The following is a 20,552-nucleotide window of genomic DNA, read 5'->3' as shown; positions in this document are numbered from 1 at the left end:
AGCCTATTCATTGTTGAAAGGCAGTACAGGAGAAGTGTGTGGTTTTGCTTTTTGGGAGAAGAGAAGTTTATGTAAGTTCAACAGTCACTCCTGTTTCTGAAGGCTTAGGGAGTGGTCACTTCAAAATGTGTTGGTAAGCTCTAATGTAGAGAAGAACTGAAAAGTCTGGGTAGTGGAGACTAAGGAGAGAATCATAAAAGAGGGACAAAAGAAAAATACCCCATGGCACAAATATATGAAATTCTAATGATTCTGCCAAGTTGTAGGAGCCCCTAATGTACCCTAAATTTTCTCTTGATGCCCCAAATGGGCATTTTTTAAGATGGGGGGCAAAAATGATACAAATTTGCCCTCCAAAAAGTATGGATGAGTTACTGGTACTCCACTGCTAAAAGGAAGCAATCCTCTTTGAAATAAGTCATCTAGAACTTCTGTAATTTTTTATTTAATATTATTAAATAAAAATACTTAATATTATTTTTTTATATATTACTGATATTTTATTTAATAATATCAGTCAGTGGACCATTGCAGGACAATCAGCAAGACTAAAATATTAAGACTGGGAAATAAAGGAACAGCTTCTGAGATAATTGAAATATTTAGAATTATCACAGTTTCCATCTGATTTAATATGCTCAAGATAAAAAGATAGAATTAAAATGTTTTTGTTAGTTTGGGCTACACCCAAATGTACTCAGGAACTCCTGGCCCTATGCTTGGAGCTTGCTTGGATTACTCCCATTGGAGCCTAAGATCCGGTGCGGGGAGTCTAACCTAAGCCTCCTGCATGCAAGGATCCACTCAGCCCTTGCAGCTGTCTCTGCAGCCCAGAGATGAAAATTTTATTAGAAACTTGGATGCACCACAACTAAAATTTACATAAACAAGGGATTTGGATTTGGTAATTAAGGATTTGGTAGTTGGAACCACTAATGAAATAAAAAACTGCAGAATAGAAGAGTTTATAATAGAAGTGCTTATATATTTTTAGATTCTATAATTAAAAAGCTGCAATAATTAAGCCTTGTATTACTGATATAAAAATAGATTAATGGACTACAGTGCTGGAGAAAGGCCCATTCTGTGTGGTAATGATTTTTTTTCTGCAAAACATCAAGGCAGTTCAGTGAAGAACGGGTGATCTTTGTAGTAAATGTTTCTAAAGCAATGGAGGTTTTTAATATGAATAAAAACTTGATTGTTCAGCCATGCACAAAATAAGTGGACTGTAGTGAGATAGACTAAAAACAATATAGCATCTAGAAAACATACTCTTTCACTGCACAGTTGTTACAGAGTTCATGCCTTTTTTATTCTAAACAAACCCACCCTTCATTCCCCCTTTCTCCTATGGTTCTTCATTTGGTTGAGTGATGGTAGTGTTAGTACTGCTGAAAATCACACAAGTTGCTTTTGATACAGCGTGTGTGGGTGCCGAGAATTCTACACTGCCACTGCACGGAAAGACTAATGTACATCCATATGCCACCAGGGAATACATTACTGAGCTGTTTACCTTTTACCTGATGTAATGAACAGAACCGTACTGTGTAGCAATTACTCAGAGGGAGGCTGGTTATAAACCAAGTTTTGACTGATGGAAATGCCTTTCCTTTTCAAGGAAAAGCCAGAAAAAGAAATTAGATGAAATATACACCGATCACAAAGACATGATTGAAGGCCAGAGATAGTACAGCAGTTTAGACACTTGCCTTGCCTGTGAATGACCTTACTTTGATCCTGGGCACTGCGTATGATCCTCTGGGTCCTGCCAGGAGAAAGTTCTGAGCACTGCTGGGTATGGCCACCAAACAGAAACATTTTAAAACCTTTTTAAATAATATTGTCATTGGTTGGATTGTAAATTGGTATGATCACTTTGTAGAGCTGATATTTAGTACTTAGGAAAACAACCTTCCCTGTGGTCTGTTTCCAGTTCTATATTATATGCACCCAGGGAAATATACAACCAGATTCATATAGCGTTTGTAATAGTTCTGAACTGGAAAAGGCACAAGTAGAGTAGAAAAGTATATGTGATAATCTTCATACAATAAAATACTTTAAGTGCCTGTCAAGCACAGTGACGTGGCTGGAGCTCATAAAATAATGGGCAAAATATAATTTTTTATTTATTTTTAATCAAATCACCATGAAATACACAGTTACAAAGTTGTTTGTGATTGAGTTTCCGTATACAGTGTTCCAGCACCCTTCCGTTCACCAGTGAACATTTCCCACCAATGTCTCCAGTTTCCTTGCTGCCACCACCCTCACCTGCCTCCATGGCTGACACTGCTCTCTCCCTCTTCTCCCCCTCTACCCTCCTCCCTTTCTTTTTAGGCATTACGGCTTGCGATACAGGTACTGAAAGGTTATCGTGTTTATCTCTTGACCTACTTTGAGCACACAGTTCTTGTCCAGAGTAATCATTTCCAACTATCATTGTCATAGTGATCCCTTCTCTATCCTAACTGCCCCCTACCCCGCCACACACCACTTAAACGGCAGGCTTCCAGAGCATGGACCAGTCCTCCTGGTCCTCATTTCTACTGTCCTTGGATATTAGTCTTATACAAGATTTTTTTATATGTGACAGATGAGTGCAGTCATTCTACGGCTGTCCTCTTTTTGACTTTTCACTCAGCATGATAACTCCATGTCCCTTCATTTATAAGCAAATTTCATAACTTCATTTTTTCTGGTGGCTGTGTAGTATTTCGTTGTGTAGATTTACCATATTTTCTTTATCCATTTATCTGATCCTAAGCACCTGGTTTGTTTCCAAGATTCTGGCTATTGTGTATTGTGTTGCAGTGAACATAGAAATACAGATTGTATTTCTCTGGGTTTTTGAGCCCCAGGATATATTCCCAGAAGTGGTATTGCAGGGTTAGTATGGAAGCTCAATTGCTAGTTTATTGAGGAATGCCCATACTGATTCCAAAAAGGCTGAACCAGTTGGACATTTCCATCAACAATGAATGAGAGACTCTTCCCACATTTTCACCAGCACTGGTTGCTTGTTCTTGTTCTTTTTGATACATTTTTACTTCTATTTAAAATTTTAAAATAGGGGCTGGAGACATAGTACAAGCAGGTGGGCTGCTTGCTTTGCATGATTGTGAGATTGACTCTAGAGACAGCGATTTCTGTCATTGACTCTGTGGGGGGCGTGTGTGGGGGGGGGTGCAGCGTCCCCTTTTTTTGTTACTTTGTTTTTGGGGCCACACCTGGTGGTTCTTCAGAGCTTTTGATTTGGTGCTCAGGAGACCATATGGTGCTAGAGAGCAAACCAGAACTCCTGCACTTAGCTCTTAGAGCTTTCTCTCAATTTTCCCTATTTTCTTTTAAAGTCTTTCAGTTCAGATTAAAATACACCATCTCTGTATTTAAAAAACAGCAAGTGAAGGAATGTAATATAAAAAAATGGTTTTGAAGCTGGAAAGAGAGCATAGCAGTTACACCAGGTTGCATGCGACCAGCATGGGTTCCGTCTCTTAGTATCCTGTATTGTCCTCAACACTGCCAGTACTGAGCATCGCCAGGAACAGGTTAACTCTGTAAATTCTGGCTTCTGTCTCCATTGACACTGTTACCTAATACCACATGCATAAAGATTGCTGGTATGGAAATGAGGTTCTCTTCTTTCTCTTCAGGGCCAACTAGAAACTAAGTAGAGAACCCTAAAGATTTCAAGGTCAGTTTAAGAGTTTTGTTTGTTTGGTGGTTGGCGGCATACCGCGCCCCCCCTCCCCTTCCCAAGGAAAAAAAATCTCCCTGTGCGCCATTCTTCCTTACTCCATCCTAGAAGATACTGGGAATCATTTAATGAATTTTATTGCTGACTCGTGTTTAAGAAATGCTTTCTTCCTTCTAAGTAGATTTTAAGGTTTTTAATTTAATATTCTTTGTTAAGAAGTGAGTTAACATTTGTTAGATATCTGGCACATTTCAAATTTTGTTTTGCCCAAAATTGAAAGGTTATGGTTACTAAAATCCTTGAACATAGTTACTGAATTAGGGAAGCACATGAAGCATATCATACCTACTTATAGCCAACTTTTATTTGAATCTTTTCATAGTCAGTTATTCTTAAAGGTGCTACTCTACCTTCTGCTGAATGCAAGAGCTTGCTGAGAGAGTAAACACTTAAGCTGACGTTGAAATCTTTAGGGTTCTCTACTTAGTTTCTAGTTGGCCCAGAAGAGGAAGAAGAGAACCTCATTTCCATACCAGCAATCTTTATGCATGTGGTGTTAGGTAACAGTGTCAATGGAGACAGAAGCCAGAATTTACTGAGTTAACCTGTTAGCCATAAAACACATAGCAGGTTATCTGGATCTTCAAATTATGGGCATTGTTTTACTTTAAGGATAACTATTTTATGGATAGGTTTCAGAGAACTGACTTTCATTTGTTGTTTGTCAGTACGAGGATGTCGACCTGGGAAGATTGTGCAGATGACTGAAGCCGAAGTTCGAGGCTTGTGTATCAAGTCTCGGGAGATCTTTCTCAGCCAACCAATTCTTTTGGAATTGGAAGCACCACTGAAAATTTGTGGTATGTAAATTGGAAAAATTTGAAGCAATCTATATTTACAGATTTCCCTTAGTGTTTAAGTTGTACATGATCCATAGAAAACATTCAAAAATTTTTGTATAATAACAGGCTAGGAATGGAATTCATCGGTGAGAGTCCATAATACCTGAATGTGTGAGGTCTTCGACCTGATCCCTACAACTCTTCCCTCCCGTCTCACACACAACTTTTTTAGGTGTGTGCAAAACATTGATAGGTCTTTTCCATAAAATCTTAGCATTTAAGACAGAAACGAGATCGACCAAAGTTTTAAATTATTCCACAGTTTGAAAGATAGCTATTCAGAATAAATGTTATTCTCATTGTAAGAACTTACTACAAATAAAAAACTGGAACAAAAGAAAATGGAGGAAGAACTTATACAAAATCCAAGTGTCAGAGATAAGTGAGATACAGTTTAAAAACAAATCATAAGCTTTGCTCAGATTGGGACAAAAAATGTTAACATTTCTAGATAAATCTAAACTCATTGAAAAAAATGGTTTTAAAAATTTGTGATAATCTATTGTCGCTGATATGGGGAAATGTGCATTTTAATACTTGGGTTAGAAATAGCTATAGAATTTTGAGGGTCACTAGGGTAGTACCCAGGGTCTTCTAACTTAGTTATGATCCTTTTATAGATTTAAGTAGTTTTAATTTGTTAAACAAATTTGTATATTTTTAAAAACAGTAGTGCTGACATTTATAAAAGTTTTTGGTTTACTTACCTGTTGTTGTATGACACAATTTGTAGAAGTTTGTAACTTAAAACTTTAGCTTGCCATCTAATGGTCTCTCTGGATCAGACATTTAGGCATTGTTAAATTCTCTGATCTTGAATTTTTCTTGAGGCTGCATTCAAGATGTTCTCTGGACATCATGAGCAGTTAATCTCAGCTATGGAAAAAATCAGTTCTTTATGGGCGGATGGACCAAGGCTTTAGTTTCCGAAGAGCCCTTGGCCAGAGCCTCTTAGTTCTCTGCCTTGCATTTTCCCCTATAAAACAGCTGCCTGGCTTCATCCACTGTGTGAAAGAGTAAGAAAAATGGAAGTTTTAGTCTTTTGTAATATAATGTCAGAAGTGACAGCCCATCTAACTTAATAGAAGTCTCCAAAACTCACACTAGAGACAATTATATAAAGATGAAAACAGTATCATTTCGTATAATGTTTATCACAGTTAACAAAATTTCTGAAACTGACATTTTCTGTTTTTAGGAGATATTCATGGACAGTATACAGATTTGCTTCGGTTATTTGAATATGGAGGCTTCCCACCAGAAGCCAACTATCTTTTCCTAGGAGATTATGTGGACAGAGGAAAGCAGTCTTTGGAAACCATTTGTTTGCTATTGGCTTATAAAATCAAATATCCAGAGAATTTCTTTCTTTTAAGAGGAAACCATGAATGTGCTAGCATTAATCGTATATATGGATTCTATGATGAATGTAAGTAAAAAAGATACATTTTTATTCATAAACTTTTTTTTTTCATTTTAAGAGTTCCTTTGTGTCTGAATTTTTCCTGAGTGTAATCTATGAAGCCCAAGAAGAAAGCCTTATGTACAAGCGAACCCTGAAACTGGGAAACATATTACAAATTAAATTGGTTCTTTGCTCCTTGGTCATGTTTCAGGTTGACTACAGCTTATCTAGAAAGTCCTCTTGTGATTATTTACCCTAATGAAAATAAGTGAAACAGCTCACAGTGGCCTCTAATGGTCTAGTGTTCACTAGGCTTTTACTTCTCAAAGCCTTTGATCCCGTCCTGCGTCACAAGTAATGTTGAGCCATTCTCTGAAATTATTTTAAAGTTAAAGTTTATTATTAGAATTTTAGTTTATATCCCAGTGTTAATACAAAATTGTCACGGCACCTTTTAAAAATAACCTACCTTTCCTTGTTTCCTCCATTGTGTACGTTGTGGTGACTGAAGGTTGCCTGTGTAGCTTGAGCTTTTTTTCAAAGCTGTGACACTTGTTGGGGGTCACAAATTAGGTTGCGGTGCTTTTATGTTTGGCCATAGCCGTCCCAAGATTAGTACTCGCACAGCACTTTGCACGTTTGCTCTGCTCACACTCTGCCTCAAGTTGAGGCATCCTGAAGTTACTGTGTTAGTGCTCATTGGGGCGCTCTGGTGCTCACACATGCTCAGCCTTGGGTCACACTTCTTGGCTGTGACTCTAGCCACTCTAGTTGGGCTCAGTGAAGGTTGCACTTTGCCAGAAATCGTTTACAATGCTAAATGATGGCAGGCAGCTGCCAGGCTCAAACAGCAGAGCTTCCAGAATTACGCCGGAGTTTCAAGGTCTGGCACTGGGAGAACAGCACAACACTTAAAGTTTTTCTAGTAACTTGACATGTATATTATTTTCTAAGACATGTAGAATGTAGAAGTGCTAGATAAATGTAAGGAAAGAATTGAAATAATTTGGTGGCTTTGACATAACTGTTACAATTTTAGTTTCATTCTGTTTGTTTTTTTTTATAGGCAAACGAAGGTTTAATATTAAATTGTGGAAGACCTTCACTGATTGTTTTAACTGTCTGCCTATAGCTGCCATTGTCGACGAGAAGATCTTCTGTTGTCATGGAGGTAGACTAGTGAATTTCCCTTATAGGTTTTCCTTACTTTCCTATTACTTAGAAAAGATTTTAAAACATTTTGATACCATAAGAAAACAAAGTAGTGTCAAACCTCGAGTAATTAAAGTCTTGTCTTTGCCTTAACTTTTCCTGATGTTGTAATGGGAAGATTATGATTAGGTTCTGAATGTGATTGAGTATAATATTTCCACATGCCAGGAGACTTCATAACTGCTTTGTTTTAAAAGTAGTTTTTAGTAGAATAGTGGGTTACTCTGCATAATTTATGAAATTTTAATATTATTGAAAAATTGTCTAGCACCTGACTAAATTTCATTATATGGAGACTCTGCTCTGGTTGTCTGAGGAATTGTAAAACAAATTATATTTCCTAAACATATTGGATAATGAAAGGAATTTGATTGTGCATAGTACTTGGAGACATAGCAGTTACTACCAGAACTCTGGAATGGAAGAGAATTGTTGGGTGTTTATTAAGTCCTGTGCTTTAGAGAATAAATAGACTTTCAAAGGTGGCATGGACTTTTGACAATCTTTGTTTTCAGTTTCTTAGAATTCTGGCTAGACTGTTCATTATGTGTTAGAGAATAATAGGGTTGATTCTAGAAAATCAAGCCTGAGTAAAAAAAAGTTTATTGAGTGCTTTTTTTTTTCCTAAATGCAGAAGTATTTATTGAGAGTTTATTAATTATGCATGTGGTATTTAGTTTGCAAGAGAAACTAAAATGGAGAAATTCCTTAATAAAAAATAAGCTCTTGTAGGCCTGAACTTAGAATGACTATATTTATAGAATATAATTTAGTATATTAAATGGAAGTTTACGTAGCAGATGTTAAAATTATATTAAGAAATTATAAAGATGTCTGTTAATGTAGGTTAAATAAGAATGTAACATGGGACTGAATATTTTCTGTGATATGTGGATGGCATACTGAAGAGAAATTATCTTATGTTCATATACAGTTCTTTAAAGATAGTAAAATATATAGGTTTTTTTAATTTACCCTTTTCAGTTATAGTTTTGTAAAGATACTGAAACTGTTGGAGTATGAGATGTAGGAAGGTCTGTGGGACAGAGTGAGATGCTTTCACTTGGAAATTAAAATACTTACGATTTGATGGCAAGGAGATCCAGAAGCAGTAGGAAGGATTGAAATTAGCTTTTCTATAAAAGGAAGGGGTAGGGCATTTACTTTGCGCACAGCTGACATAGGTTCAGTCCTCTGCATCCCATATTGTGGAGCATGGTGACAGGCACTGGTTCCTGGAGCCCCACCAGGAGTAGGTCTTTAGTGCGGCGCCAGGAGAAATTACTGAACATCACCAGGTGTGACATGCTCCTGCCCCTGACCCCCATTTTTTTCTTAAATAAAAGGGAATTAAATCCCTTGCAGGGAAAAGTGCCTTTACACCTTATGTTGTATAAAAATGGGTTTCTGATTAGTAATTCAAAAAATAGCATTGGAAAGAAGTACTTTCTCTAAGTAACTTTACATTGGAATCTATTTTGATTAAGTGCTTTTTCATCTGAGTGACTTGAAAGCAAGTTGTTTAGAACTATAACTTCTTTTATTTTTAGGACTGTCACCAGACCTGCAATCTATGGAACAGATTCGGAGAATTATGAGACCCACTGATGTCCCTGATACAGGTAAGTGTATAGAGAAATTTAAGCATTAAATGTAAAATACTAAATGTATTTAAAAATTTATGTTTAGCCTCAATAACATAGTAAATCACAATTCAGTTAATTTTTAAAACTTGTTTAGTGTAAATAGGATATGTATATGTAATAGAATTTTACCTTGTAATCAATAAATGACAATATAAAATGTTTTCCAAAAGTTTTTTACCATGGTACTAATTATTGCTCAGAATATAAAACTTAGATGTTTCATATCTGATCGTGATACAGTTCTTCAATACATATCACTAAAGATACCTCTGATTTCCCCTATGCTTTCTATAAATTCCCTCACTTGTCATTGGATATAGCCCTATTCATATTTGTTATATACTTCGGAAACTTATTTAAAATGAGTCCAGTGTTTTTTCCTTCTTACCTCTTAGAATGCAGTTACCTTCAGATTATCTGGTGGTTTTCTGTTTTTTTCTGTAATTTATATAAAACCTTCAGAATCTTTAAGATTATAGTCATGTGATAAGTTATATGAAAATGTGATTTCTGTGAAAAAAATTAAGGAAATTGACTTCAGACATTCAGAATAGCTCTTAGATTATGAAGCAAGTCAAAACAGCAGATAAATTCAAGTTGAGAGTACATTGTTTTGCTCATTAACAAATTAATATCACCACAACTGTCACTGCTATCCCGTTGCTCATCGAGTTGCTCCAGCAGGCACCAATAACATCTCCATTGTGAGACTTGTTTTAGGCATATCGAATACACCCTGGGTAGCTTGCCTGACTCTCCGAGAGGGGCGGAGGAAACAAATAAATATAATTTTATAAATATATCTCAAGTATTCATATAAGAAAAATACCCTTCCCTTGGTTTATACCACGTTTCTTTAGAACAGAGTTAACTAACTAGATTATTTGTTCCATTGCTACCAGAGGTACCCATTAGATTTTCTGTTCATCAGTAGATTCAAAGTAAGGCTTCCCTGGAGTGACATGAGGTATAGAAATCCTTTTATGTAGTAGGAACATTATATTTGGCTGGTGGGGACAATCTTATAAGAGGATTGCTTATTGATAATTTTATAAATTGCTTATTGATAATTTTGTAAATTGCTTATTGATAATTTTGTAAATTGCTCATCAAATACTGGCTGGGTTGAGTGGTTACGATATTGAAATCCCACTTTGAAGACTTAAAGATTCTAAAGAAAGAGCATTAAAATCTGTTCATAGATAAATCAGTACCTGAGCAAAAAAATGTGACTAACGCTCTAAAGTAGGCTTTTAAGAAATAGGTGTTTGATTGTTGGCAAATGTGATTTGGCCTTACTGCTCAGCTGACTGACATCTGTAGAAACATTCAAAATGCTACTCATGATCGAATGTCAGCCATTTATTAATAATTGTATTGGGGCTGGAGTGATAGCACAGCGGGTAGGGCGTTTGCCTTGCATGCGGCCGACCCGGGTTCGAATCCCAGCATCCCATATGGTCCCCTGAGCACCGCCAGGGGTGATTCCTGAGTGCATGATCCAGGAGTGACCCCTGTGCATCGCCGGGTGTGACCCAAAAAAGCAAAAAAAAATAATAATAATAATTGTATTGATACTCTGTTGTCAGTAGCAAATGAGATTTGCATCTTGTTATAAGCAGCCTCACCTCATAACGTGGTCTCATAATTAACATAACATTATTTGTGTTATTACAAAGTAAAAGCATGCAGTTTACTAGATGTAGATATTAAAGTATTTAAGCCTAAAAGAGACTATCATTTAAATACTAGGGTATGTATAAATAACTGAATAGGAAAATATTTCAAGTCAGTTATGTTTGTGATATGCCAAAAACAGTAACAAGTCTCACAGTGGAGACATTACTGGTGCCTGCTTGAGCAAATTGATGAACAGTGGGACGACAGTGCCACAGTGCATTGTTTGCAGTTTCTGTTAATAATTTAGTTCAAGGTGGGAGCAGGAATACAGTGGGTAGAATACTTGCCTTGCATGTGATCCACCTGGGTTGTATACCCTATGTCCTATGTGGTCCCCTGAGCACTACACAGTGATTTCTACTGAGTGTAGAGCCAGGAGTAATACCCCTTCTCATTGCAGAGTGTGACCCCCAACAACAACAAAGTTTTTTAATTAGACATAAATCAGTTCTAAGAATGACCCATTGGTGGTGGATTGGGGGTTGTGGGACAAAGAAATAATACAGGGCACTTGACTTGCATGCAAGTGACCCCTACTCAATCTCTGGCACTACATATGGCAAGCTGAGCACCATCAGATGTGGCTCCAAAACAAGTACACACAAAAATGACACATTGGATAGGTTTCTTATTTGAGCATAATTTCAAAATGCATATAGATTGTCCTATATAATTTTATAATACTTCCATAGCAATTCACATAATTCCTAACGGAACTGTATTCTAGTTTTATTGGAACATTGAAAGTATAGACTAGTGTCTTGACCTTCTGCTATGGAAACACAGCATTTGGGAGAGAGAAAATGCATGTTAAGTAATTAATGTGATGATGATTTTGAAGTGGAGGATGTTGAGAAATAGTAAGACATGAGAAAAACTACCTGCCCCTCCCTTTTATTCAGAAAGGTGTGGTCGGTTCTTAGTCACCAAAAATTCCTTACTTTAACACGTGCATAAGACATGGCACAAACATAAGAGGCATCTAAATAGCTCATTACTTGCCCTCTCAAGCACAAAGTTGAATTTACATGGTTTTCTATCCCTAGAGACCTAAATATCTTTTCCCTTTATTTGGTCACAGATGTTAGCACCAGTTCTAACCACCAGTTCACAGTCATCCTGTATTTATGTGTAGTACATGTGTACATGTACTTCTGGTTAAAAAAAGTAATGCTGTGGGGCTTAGAAATTGTGGTTATTCCTGTGCATTTGTACTGCTGTGGATTTGTTAAAGCTTTAAGTAGAAAAACAGGAAATAACGATAGGAACTAACTACAGTGACAGCCAATTCTGCAAGATACTTTAATTTTACCATCAAGGCAAGCTGTTAGAAAGGCAGGAGTTTTTAGTTTCTAAAAAACAATCTTGAAATGGACTCATTCTGGAACAATCTTCCCTAAAGAGAGAGATCTGTAGAAGGGATGGGTGCAAGGGCATAGGTTCAGGCTCCAGCACTGCTGAGTGGCCTAGTAGTGGTTGCCAGCATCATTGGACTAAGGAGATGTGCATTGCTATGCTGGGGAGAGAGAGAGAGAGAGTGTGTAACAGATAATTTCATAGCATAATGGTTCTTGAAAGTGAAATTTATATTGCCATGTTATCACCTTCTACAATTAGATTTTTTTTTCTTCCCTCTCCAATCTAAATCTTAAACATTTATGATGTCATCTTCTGATTGTAAGCTGCACAGTTTTTGTGATTTTTTTTTTTTTAAATACTTGTTTACAGTAGTTGGAAGTTAACAATTACCTACTTCTGGGCCAAGAATAGTAGTTGCGCTACTTGCCTTGCCTGTATGAAGCATTAAGTTCAGTCCATAGCACCAGAAATTCAAAGAACATTTCATACTGCTGATAGTTGTATGGGAGTGCTCTATAACCTCAGCTTTTGTTTTGATCATCTTTTCAAAATATTTTTCATTCTCTCCCACGCCTTTCCTGAATGTTTGGTAACTTCGAGTTCATTTACTGACTTCTTCACACGATGTTCTTAGCGTGGTCTTAAGTTTAGCATAAGATTTATTCTATAAAATATGATAGACACCCAGATAAAAATTTTTAGATCTCTGTTCCTAAGCCCAGAGCATGCTTTTTAAAAGCCAGTAATCTGTTTTGATTTTGTTCTACCATGATTGATATAAATCCCCAATCCTTAACAGAAAATTTTTATTCCCCTCAAATTCACTTGTAGATCAGATACAATCCCAATAAAACCTTTTTGATTCATGGAGTTATGTGGAAACTGATCCTGGAGTTTATGAGGAAGAACAGTGGATTGAGAGTAAAAGTTCTAGTGTGTTAGTAGGTTAGGGATAAGGTATGCTAATGATAGATTACAGTGTCCATAAACAGTGAAGGTAGTAGCTGTGTAAAGAATGGATGAATTATTTGGGAAATGCTGCTGGATTGATTGGTTGCCTGTATTGATAAATAATGTACAAAAGATCAACTGATTTTTTAATAAGTGTTCTTAAATAACTTAAGAATAACTTGAACACATTTCCAATATGTGGAAGTGGTACTGCCTTAAATGATCAACCAAGATTTATTTGTATGTTTTCTTTAAGAAAGAGAAATGAAATTTGATAGATTGGGATACTAAGGGCAAGCAATTATAGCTACTAAAGGATCAGAAATGTGATGTAGATGTATTTTATTTTATGAATTTTGTATTTTATTGCTGTTTTTATTCTTTTAAGGTTTGCTCTGTGATTTATTGTGGTCTGACCCAGATAAGGATGTACAGGGCTGGGGAGAAAATGATCGTGGTGTTTCCTTTACTTTTGGAGCTGATGTAGTCAGTAAATTTCTGAATCGTCATGATTTAGACTTGATTTGTCGAGCTCATCAGGTATGAACTATAAAATTCTTGGATATATTAAAGATTTATTTGATACAAGATCATTCCTTACATTTGATGTCCTGAGATCCAAGAATTGTAGTTATAGAAGAAAAGCAATTGGAGAGGTAAAGCCTATAACTTGGTCTCACATTGTAATCTAGCAATATATTGGTTTCTTAGCCTTTTCCACCTCCTAAGGAAACATTGTTTTCAGTACAACTAATATGTGAATATGTTTATATTGTTAAGATATAATAATAATATCTGAAACTATTTTTGAGCACATCACTTCTTAAAACTATGAGACTTTGAAATAATACAGATACAAATACTTCACTTTTAAAAATAAGCCTTTGCTTTTAATAGGTATGTGACTGAATGAACAAGTGAACAAATGAGAGCTTAGTCATTAGTTCTACCTGCAATTCTGTCATGGGTTAACTATATAATAGGATGTACCTGGTACTAAGTTAGAAGTTACTTAAAATGTAAATGAGAGCTAGAGGTAGAGCATGTTTGGTAACGCACTTGCTTTGCAGGTGACCAACCAGAGTCAGATCTGGTTGGGTTCCCAGAGCACCGCCAGTAGTGATGATGCAGAGCCAGGTGTAAGCCCTATATATGACCTTCAAGGGAAAAGTTACAGCTTTAGAATTGCTTGGGCTTTTTGTTTTTTGGATTAACGGAGGGTTTTTGTTCTTTGGTTTTTTGTTTTTTTTGTTGTTGTTGTTGCTACTGTATTTTTCCTTTGGACCTCACTCTTCATTGGAGGCACCATGCAGTGCCAGGATAAAACCAAAGCCCTCTGCATGCTTTAAAACCATCTAGATTTTAAGCCATTTCTCTAGCCTTAGGAGTGCTTTCTAATATTAGTGTTGTGGGATAATTTTGCTTTTTGAAAATACCTTCAAAACACTTCACAAAGGTTTTTGGTTTGTTTGGGGTCGTAGCCAGCAGTGCTCAGGACTTACTCCTGGGTCTGTGTACAGGGATCACTTCTGGTGTGACTCGGGTGACCGTATGGGGTTTCGGAGACTGAACCAAGTCAGCCACATGCAAGGCAGCACCCTTCCCCATAGTACTATTGCTGTGGCCCCAGTTTTTAAGTATTAATGTTTCACGTGTCATTGCCTACTGCTCAGATTTATTATTCTGAGGAACATGAATTGTTGGATAACATAAGAGTTGACAATGTGTTCTAATAATAATGTCATCATTAAGGAAAATTACTAGTTTATATGTGTATATGTACATATATGTAGTGTATATGTACAAATATGTAATCTATAGACATTTAGAATCTACAGATTCTACCTTAAGCTTGACTTACTGAGATTTCCAACTTCCAGCAACATAATGCATATAGAAAATTAGAATTGAGAAAGTTTTTGGTACAACCATACTTTCATTACTTTTTAAATGTAAGGATGTATAGTTGAGGGGCTGAACTGATAGTGCAGCAGGGAAGGGAGCTTGCCTTGTTTGTGGCTAGCCCATGTTCAGTCTCTGTTCACCATTTCAATTCCCCCCAGCATCATCAGGCGTTCCCCCTGAACACAGAGCCAGATGTAAGTCCTGAGCACTGCAGAGTGTGGACCCTGAAATACCAAATCAAAACAGTCTGTAGTTGAATTTTAATGACATCATCTAACAAGTACTTAATGACATCATCTAACAAGTACTTATCTCAACTCCCTATAGACAAAACACACTATTAGTACATTTATTCTTCCTGTAGAATTTTGGAAGAAGTCTGACTTTTATTCTTTACGAGTAATTTATTATTTAGGCTGAGACCTTTCTATTACGGGTCATGGGGAGGAATTACATCATTTTTAGTGTTCTAAGTAGAGTGTAAGAGTAAAAAAATCAAGGCCTGGGAAGATAGCTTAAAGGACACGCTTTGCATTCCATGGTAGTGTTTGATCCGGGCCCTGCCTGGCTCCTAAGCACTGCAGGGCATGGCGCGCTCTCACCCCTCCCACTCCCCAGTCCAGCTTCCTAAACAAAATTTTCTTGGTCTGTGTATATTAGTTTTAAGTAGTATAGATGGTTAAGAATTATCTGTAAAGAAATGCTTTTTCTTTGAACATTAGCATTAATTTCTTTTGAAATTTTTTTGTTAGGTGGTAGAAGACGGATATGAATTTTTTGCTAAACGACAATTGGTAACCCTATTTTCAGCCCCAAATTACTGTGGCGAGTTTGATAATGCTGGTGGAATGATGAGTGTGGATGAGACTTTGATGTGTTCGTTTCAGGTATGTAAATAGAAATTTAAAACATTCCGGTGTCTAATTAAAACTGCTACCAGAAATTTTATCAGATTTGTTTTCCTTGAACAAGAAAATGAGTTTAAATCTGAAATCGTAATATTCATAGGATCATTAAGAAATCTCTATTACATAGATTAAAAAAACTTTAATACTTTCTGCATAGGTTATTTTATATCCCTGACATCTTACCCTATATTTCTCTTTTTAAATGTAGAGTAACTTTGCCATCTTTCTTCCATGATACTGTTTTCTTTCAACTAGTACAATTGAATTATAAATTGCCTTCTCATAATTAAAGAATAGTAACGAATCCTTCATTGGTTGCCATCATGGAATTTAATTAATATTTTTCACTGAGATATTGTCTAAATAGTTCTAAGAAATGCTTCATAAATCTTCCAACCTATACATAAAGTTTTAATTTTATTTTGGAATAAAGCTTGATGTTTCAGTGTAGTTTAAACTATATCCACCATAAAGATAATTTAAAGCATCAAATAGTAAAAAGTATTGGTGAGAATGTGGAGAAATTAGAAGCTTTAAATATCTACATGACCCAGCAATTTTACTCCTATATATAATCAAAATATTTGAAAATAGTTACTCTTTAATTAGGATATTCATTGAGTGGCATATTACCTGGCAGTCAAGTTATTGAAGTACTGGTAACAAACTTGAACATGAGTAAATATCAAAAACATCTCTGTTTTTGAAAACAAGTTACAAAGTACCATGTATTGAATGGTTTTATTGATAGGATATAGCTAGAACAACTGTTCAATAAGTAGAATAGTGATTGCCTCGAGTTCAGGGAGGTTTAGGGAATAGGGAGCAGAAATGGCTAATAAAACAGTGGCTTATGGAAACAGTCTTTCTGTTTGAAAAGGGTTATCAAATTATTATATCTGTTTAAATATGTTAAGTGCATCAATTTTAAATCAGTTTTAGCACTTAAAATGGATTATGTAAAACAAAGAAATGTTTATACTTTTTTGTTAATTAAATTTGAGGGGGGCTGCTTTGGGGGCCAGGTGTCTCTTGCCTGTTGTTAGCCTGGCTCTGCCAGCCTGATGGTTTAGTTACTTCAGCTTAGATGCAATGTTCTTGGGGGCCACCAGGGTCATACCAGCAGTGCTGGGGGAGTTGTACATGCAGTTATGCATGCAAAGCATGTGCTCCAGCCCTTTGAGGTAACTCCCTAGCCTTTAAATATTGTGTTGTTCTTTTTAAAGCTCTATTTACACTAAACAAATTAAGGTAAGCCTTGGGCTGGATAAAGAGTATGGGGGCTAAGGCACACTTACCTTGCACCCACGTGACCTCTGTGAATCAGAGTCTAATAGGTGGTCTAATGAGCACCTCTAAGAGGAGCAAACCCTAAGCATTGCTTTATATCATCTCAAAACAGCAAAGTCTGGGGGTAGCTAGAGATTTAGAGCTCATACCTAGCACACATGAAGCAGTGAGTTCCATTTCCAAAATGGACACCTTCAACGCCTGGTACAACCCTAAAACTATTGTGGCCCCTATCAAAATTTTAAATGTGGCTAATTGTCCTGCTACAGTGGCAATATAGTGAGAACCTTTCAAGCCTTCAAGCCTTGAATAAGTGTTCTTTTCACACAGGAGACACTTAATTTGTGTGTGTGGCGGGGGTGGGGGGGTGGGGGGGGTTGGGGATTAAGGATTGGTAGTTGATAGGATTTGTATAATTGAGTGTGTAGCTCTCTCTTACTAAATTACTATATGATCAGTGGAGTGTGAGTAGCAGTACTCAGATATTCCAACAAATGTCCTCTTTAAAACATAAGAAATATTTGTGGAGCTATTTTCTCCTTTTTCTTTTTGGAGTTTTTTTTTTTTTTTTTTTTGCATGTGTACTTTTAGAATTTATGTAATCTGTTGAGAAACCCATCATCGAGATGATTTTTCTTAGATTATTGAATAATACTCTTAACAAATATTTGCTTTAAGATATTGAAACCATCTGAAAAGAAAGCTAAGTACCAGTATGGTGGACTGAATTCAGGACGTCCTGTCACTCCACCTCGAACAGCTAATCCACCGAAGAAAAGGTGAAGAAAAGGAGCTTGAAAGAAACCATCAGATTTGTTAAGGACATACTTCATAATATATAAGTGTGCACTGTAAAACATCCAGCCATTTGACACCCTTTATGATGTCACACCTTTAACTTTAAGGAGACGGGTAAAGGATCTTAAATTTTTTTCTAATAGATGTGCTACACTGTATTGTAATAAGTATACTCTGTTATAATACTCAACAAAGTGAAATCCAAATTCAAAATTACCCATTCAAGTTACATTTTCACGTATCACAGTTTTTTAAAGTTGAAAAGCATCCCAGTAAACTAGATGTGATAGTTAATGCAGATGAAAGCATGATGATCCATCTGTGTAATGTGGTTTTAGTGTTTGCTTGGTTGTTTAATTATTTTGGGCTTGTTTTGTTTTGTTTGTTTTTGCTAGAAAAATGGCAAGTATTTTAATTTTTCCCTAATCATTTTAAAAAGTGAAATGTGGGAAGGAAATGTATTTAAAAGTGAAATGTGGCTTTAAAGAATTCAGACATTCACTGTTATTTTCTCTTATATTCTCATGTACCCAATGTTATTAAGGAAATTGCCTCATTACATTAAAAAGGAATTTTAAGAATTGAGAAAAAAATTTTAACGTGGAAACTTCAGTCTGGTGATTTAATCAAACAGTTTGGGCAAACTCTACAGCTGATAGTAAATATTTTGCTTTATACAGAAATTGCCACTGATTTTGAATTTGTGCACTCTAATATTTAACTTATTGATGCTCTATTGTGCAGTAGCATTTCATTTAAGATAAGGCTCATATAGTATTACCCAACTAGTTGGTAATGTGATTATGTGGTACCTTGGCTTTAGGTTTTAATTCGCACGAAACACCTTTTTGGCATGCTTAACTTGGTAACACCCTCACCTGCATTGGTTTTGTTTTTTGGGTTTTTGTTATTTTTTGGTTATAGATCCACAGAACATGGGAATCCTTTTTTGACATGCCTTGGAGAGCTGACAATTTTTCCCCCTTCCTCTCTACAAAGGATATATTTAAATGAATGCTGGTCAATGGGACATAATGTCAACTGTGGGTATTGGGTGCTTAACTGTCTAAATTGCCACGTGAATGTTGTATACGATTGTAAGGCTTATGTCACTAAAGATTTTTATTCTGATTTTTCATGATCAAAGTTCATTATGATGTATAGACATGCTTTGTAGTGACTAGTAGCAATAATTTCTGTACATGATCAAGGGTTTATTGCAGCATTTCTTGGGTTTTTTTTGGTTGTTTTTTTTTTTTTTTCCTTAAGAGTTGGTATTAACAAATGACAAGTGAAAAGCCAACAAAGATTTTAGGAGGAGGACATACGGGACAAAGATCTGTTGATTGTTTGGATGCAACACTTTTGGATGTGATGCTAAAAACTTATTGAGCATTGTCAAATTTGTAAGCTTCACAGGGTGGACATCATATTTATAATGCCCTTATATATGTGCTACCATAGATGTGAAATTCCTGACCTTAATGTTGTCTTTGAAAATGTTGAATTGAGAATTCTGTTAACTTACATTTTATGAATTGGCATATTATATTACTGCAAGAGATTTGGTTTTCAGCACAGTGCAAAGTTCTTTCAGATGCATATGTCTTTTTTTCTAATTCCATTTTGTTCTAAAGCACATTTTAAATGTAGTTATCTCATTTAGTAAAAGTTGTCTAATTGATATGAAGTCTTGAGTGATATTTTATTCTCTCTTTTTCCTAACAGTGAGATACTTGAACATACATTTTATTCTAATGGATTTTTGTTTTGATAGATGTTAAGGCACTGATGTGCTCCTTAAGATAAATTAGGCCACACAGGTTTATTTCTAATGAGATTTAAATATCTTCCTAATTAAAGTGTAAGTTGAGCAGTTTTTAATACAATTTTAGATGTACTCTTAGTTATCCTAGTAAATCTGGAAGGTGATGGGGGACCGCCTTTTATTAATCTCAGTATGTCCCAAACCATTGATTTATATCCTGCCTTTTCATAATAATTTATTCAGATCTATAGTGAATGTGAAGAAATGTACGTCATTCACATCCAGTTACATTGCTTAAAAGAAATGAGGGAGGGAAGGTGGGAGAGAGGAATTTCTTTTAAGCAATGTAATTGGACGTGAATGATGTACGTTTATTATTTTGTCACTGCTTAATTTCCTAAAATATTTTGGGATTTGTTTGTTTATATTTTGGGCTGGAGCAATAGCACAGTGGGTAGGGCGACTTGGATGTGGCCGACTGGGTTCGATTCCTCCGTCCCTCTCAGAGAGCCCGGCAAGCTACAGAGAGTATCCCGCCCGCAGGGCAGAGCCTGGCAAGCTCCCCGTGGCATATTCAGTATGCCAAAAACAGTAACAAGTCTCACAGTGAAGACGTTACTAGTGCCCACTCATGCAGATTGATGAACAGCGAGACAATGAACAGTGGAACAGTGAACAACGGGACTACAGTGAATATGAAAAAAGACAAGCATATGAATACTGGTCTTAATTTAAAGGGTAGAAACTTGTGTTTAAAAGCTTAAAAGTCTTGAATGCTTCTGTCATATCTGTTCATTATTTACTTAGCAACACTGCTACTTAAATCCATTTCTTAAAAGAAGTATATCCTGTAAGTCTAGTACTGCTAAGTTACATACTTCCATGTTATTAATTTATATCACCCCCCTCTTTTTTTCAGTTTGAATTTTTTTACGTGCAAATTGATCTTTAACTGGCATGTCATGACATTCATTAAGCATACTAGATAACTTGCTGAAGCTTTGCAGTGTTTTAATTCTGCC

The 20,552-nt window shown here is 36.0% G+C and overlaps 1 protein-coding gene across 2 annotated transcripts in view; it reads left to right on the top strand.

The window, feature by feature from the left end:
• The window catches only part of PPP1CB (protein phosphatase 1 catalytic subunit beta), a 30,272-nt gene extending 10,826 nt beyond the window's left edge, over positions 1–19,446 (top strand). For both annotated transcript variants that reach the window (XM_055121900.1, XM_055121899.1), the window contains 7 exons: positions 4,435–4,566; positions 5,807–6,037; positions 7,080–7,184; positions 8,776–8,847; positions 13,250–13,401; positions 15,519–15,653; positions 17,643–19,446. In XM_055121900.1, coding sequence (XP_054977875.1) covers positions 4,435–4,566; positions 5,807–6,037; positions 7,080–7,184; positions 8,776–8,847; positions 13,250–13,401; positions 15,519–15,653; positions 17,643–17,747 — 932 coding nt within the window. In that variant the 3' untranslated portion in view covers positions 17,748–19,446. The remainder of the gene's footprint in view (positions 1–4,434; positions 4,567–5,806; positions 6,038–7,079; positions 7,185–8,775; positions 8,848–13,249; positions 13,402–15,518; positions 15,654–17,642) is intronic.
• The last annotated feature ends 1,106 nt before the right edge of the window (positions 19,447–20,552 follow it).

This window comes from Sorex araneus, chromosome X (assembly GCF_027595985.1).
Source record: "Sorex araneus isolate mSorAra2 chromosome X, mSorAra2.pri, whole genome shotgun sequence".
NCBI lineage: Eukaryota > Metazoa > Chordata > Mammalia > Eulipotyphla > Soricidae > Sorex > Sorex araneus.
Note: the sequence above shows the minus strand (reverse complement) of the source record. Positions and strands in the feature narration are given on the sequence as shown.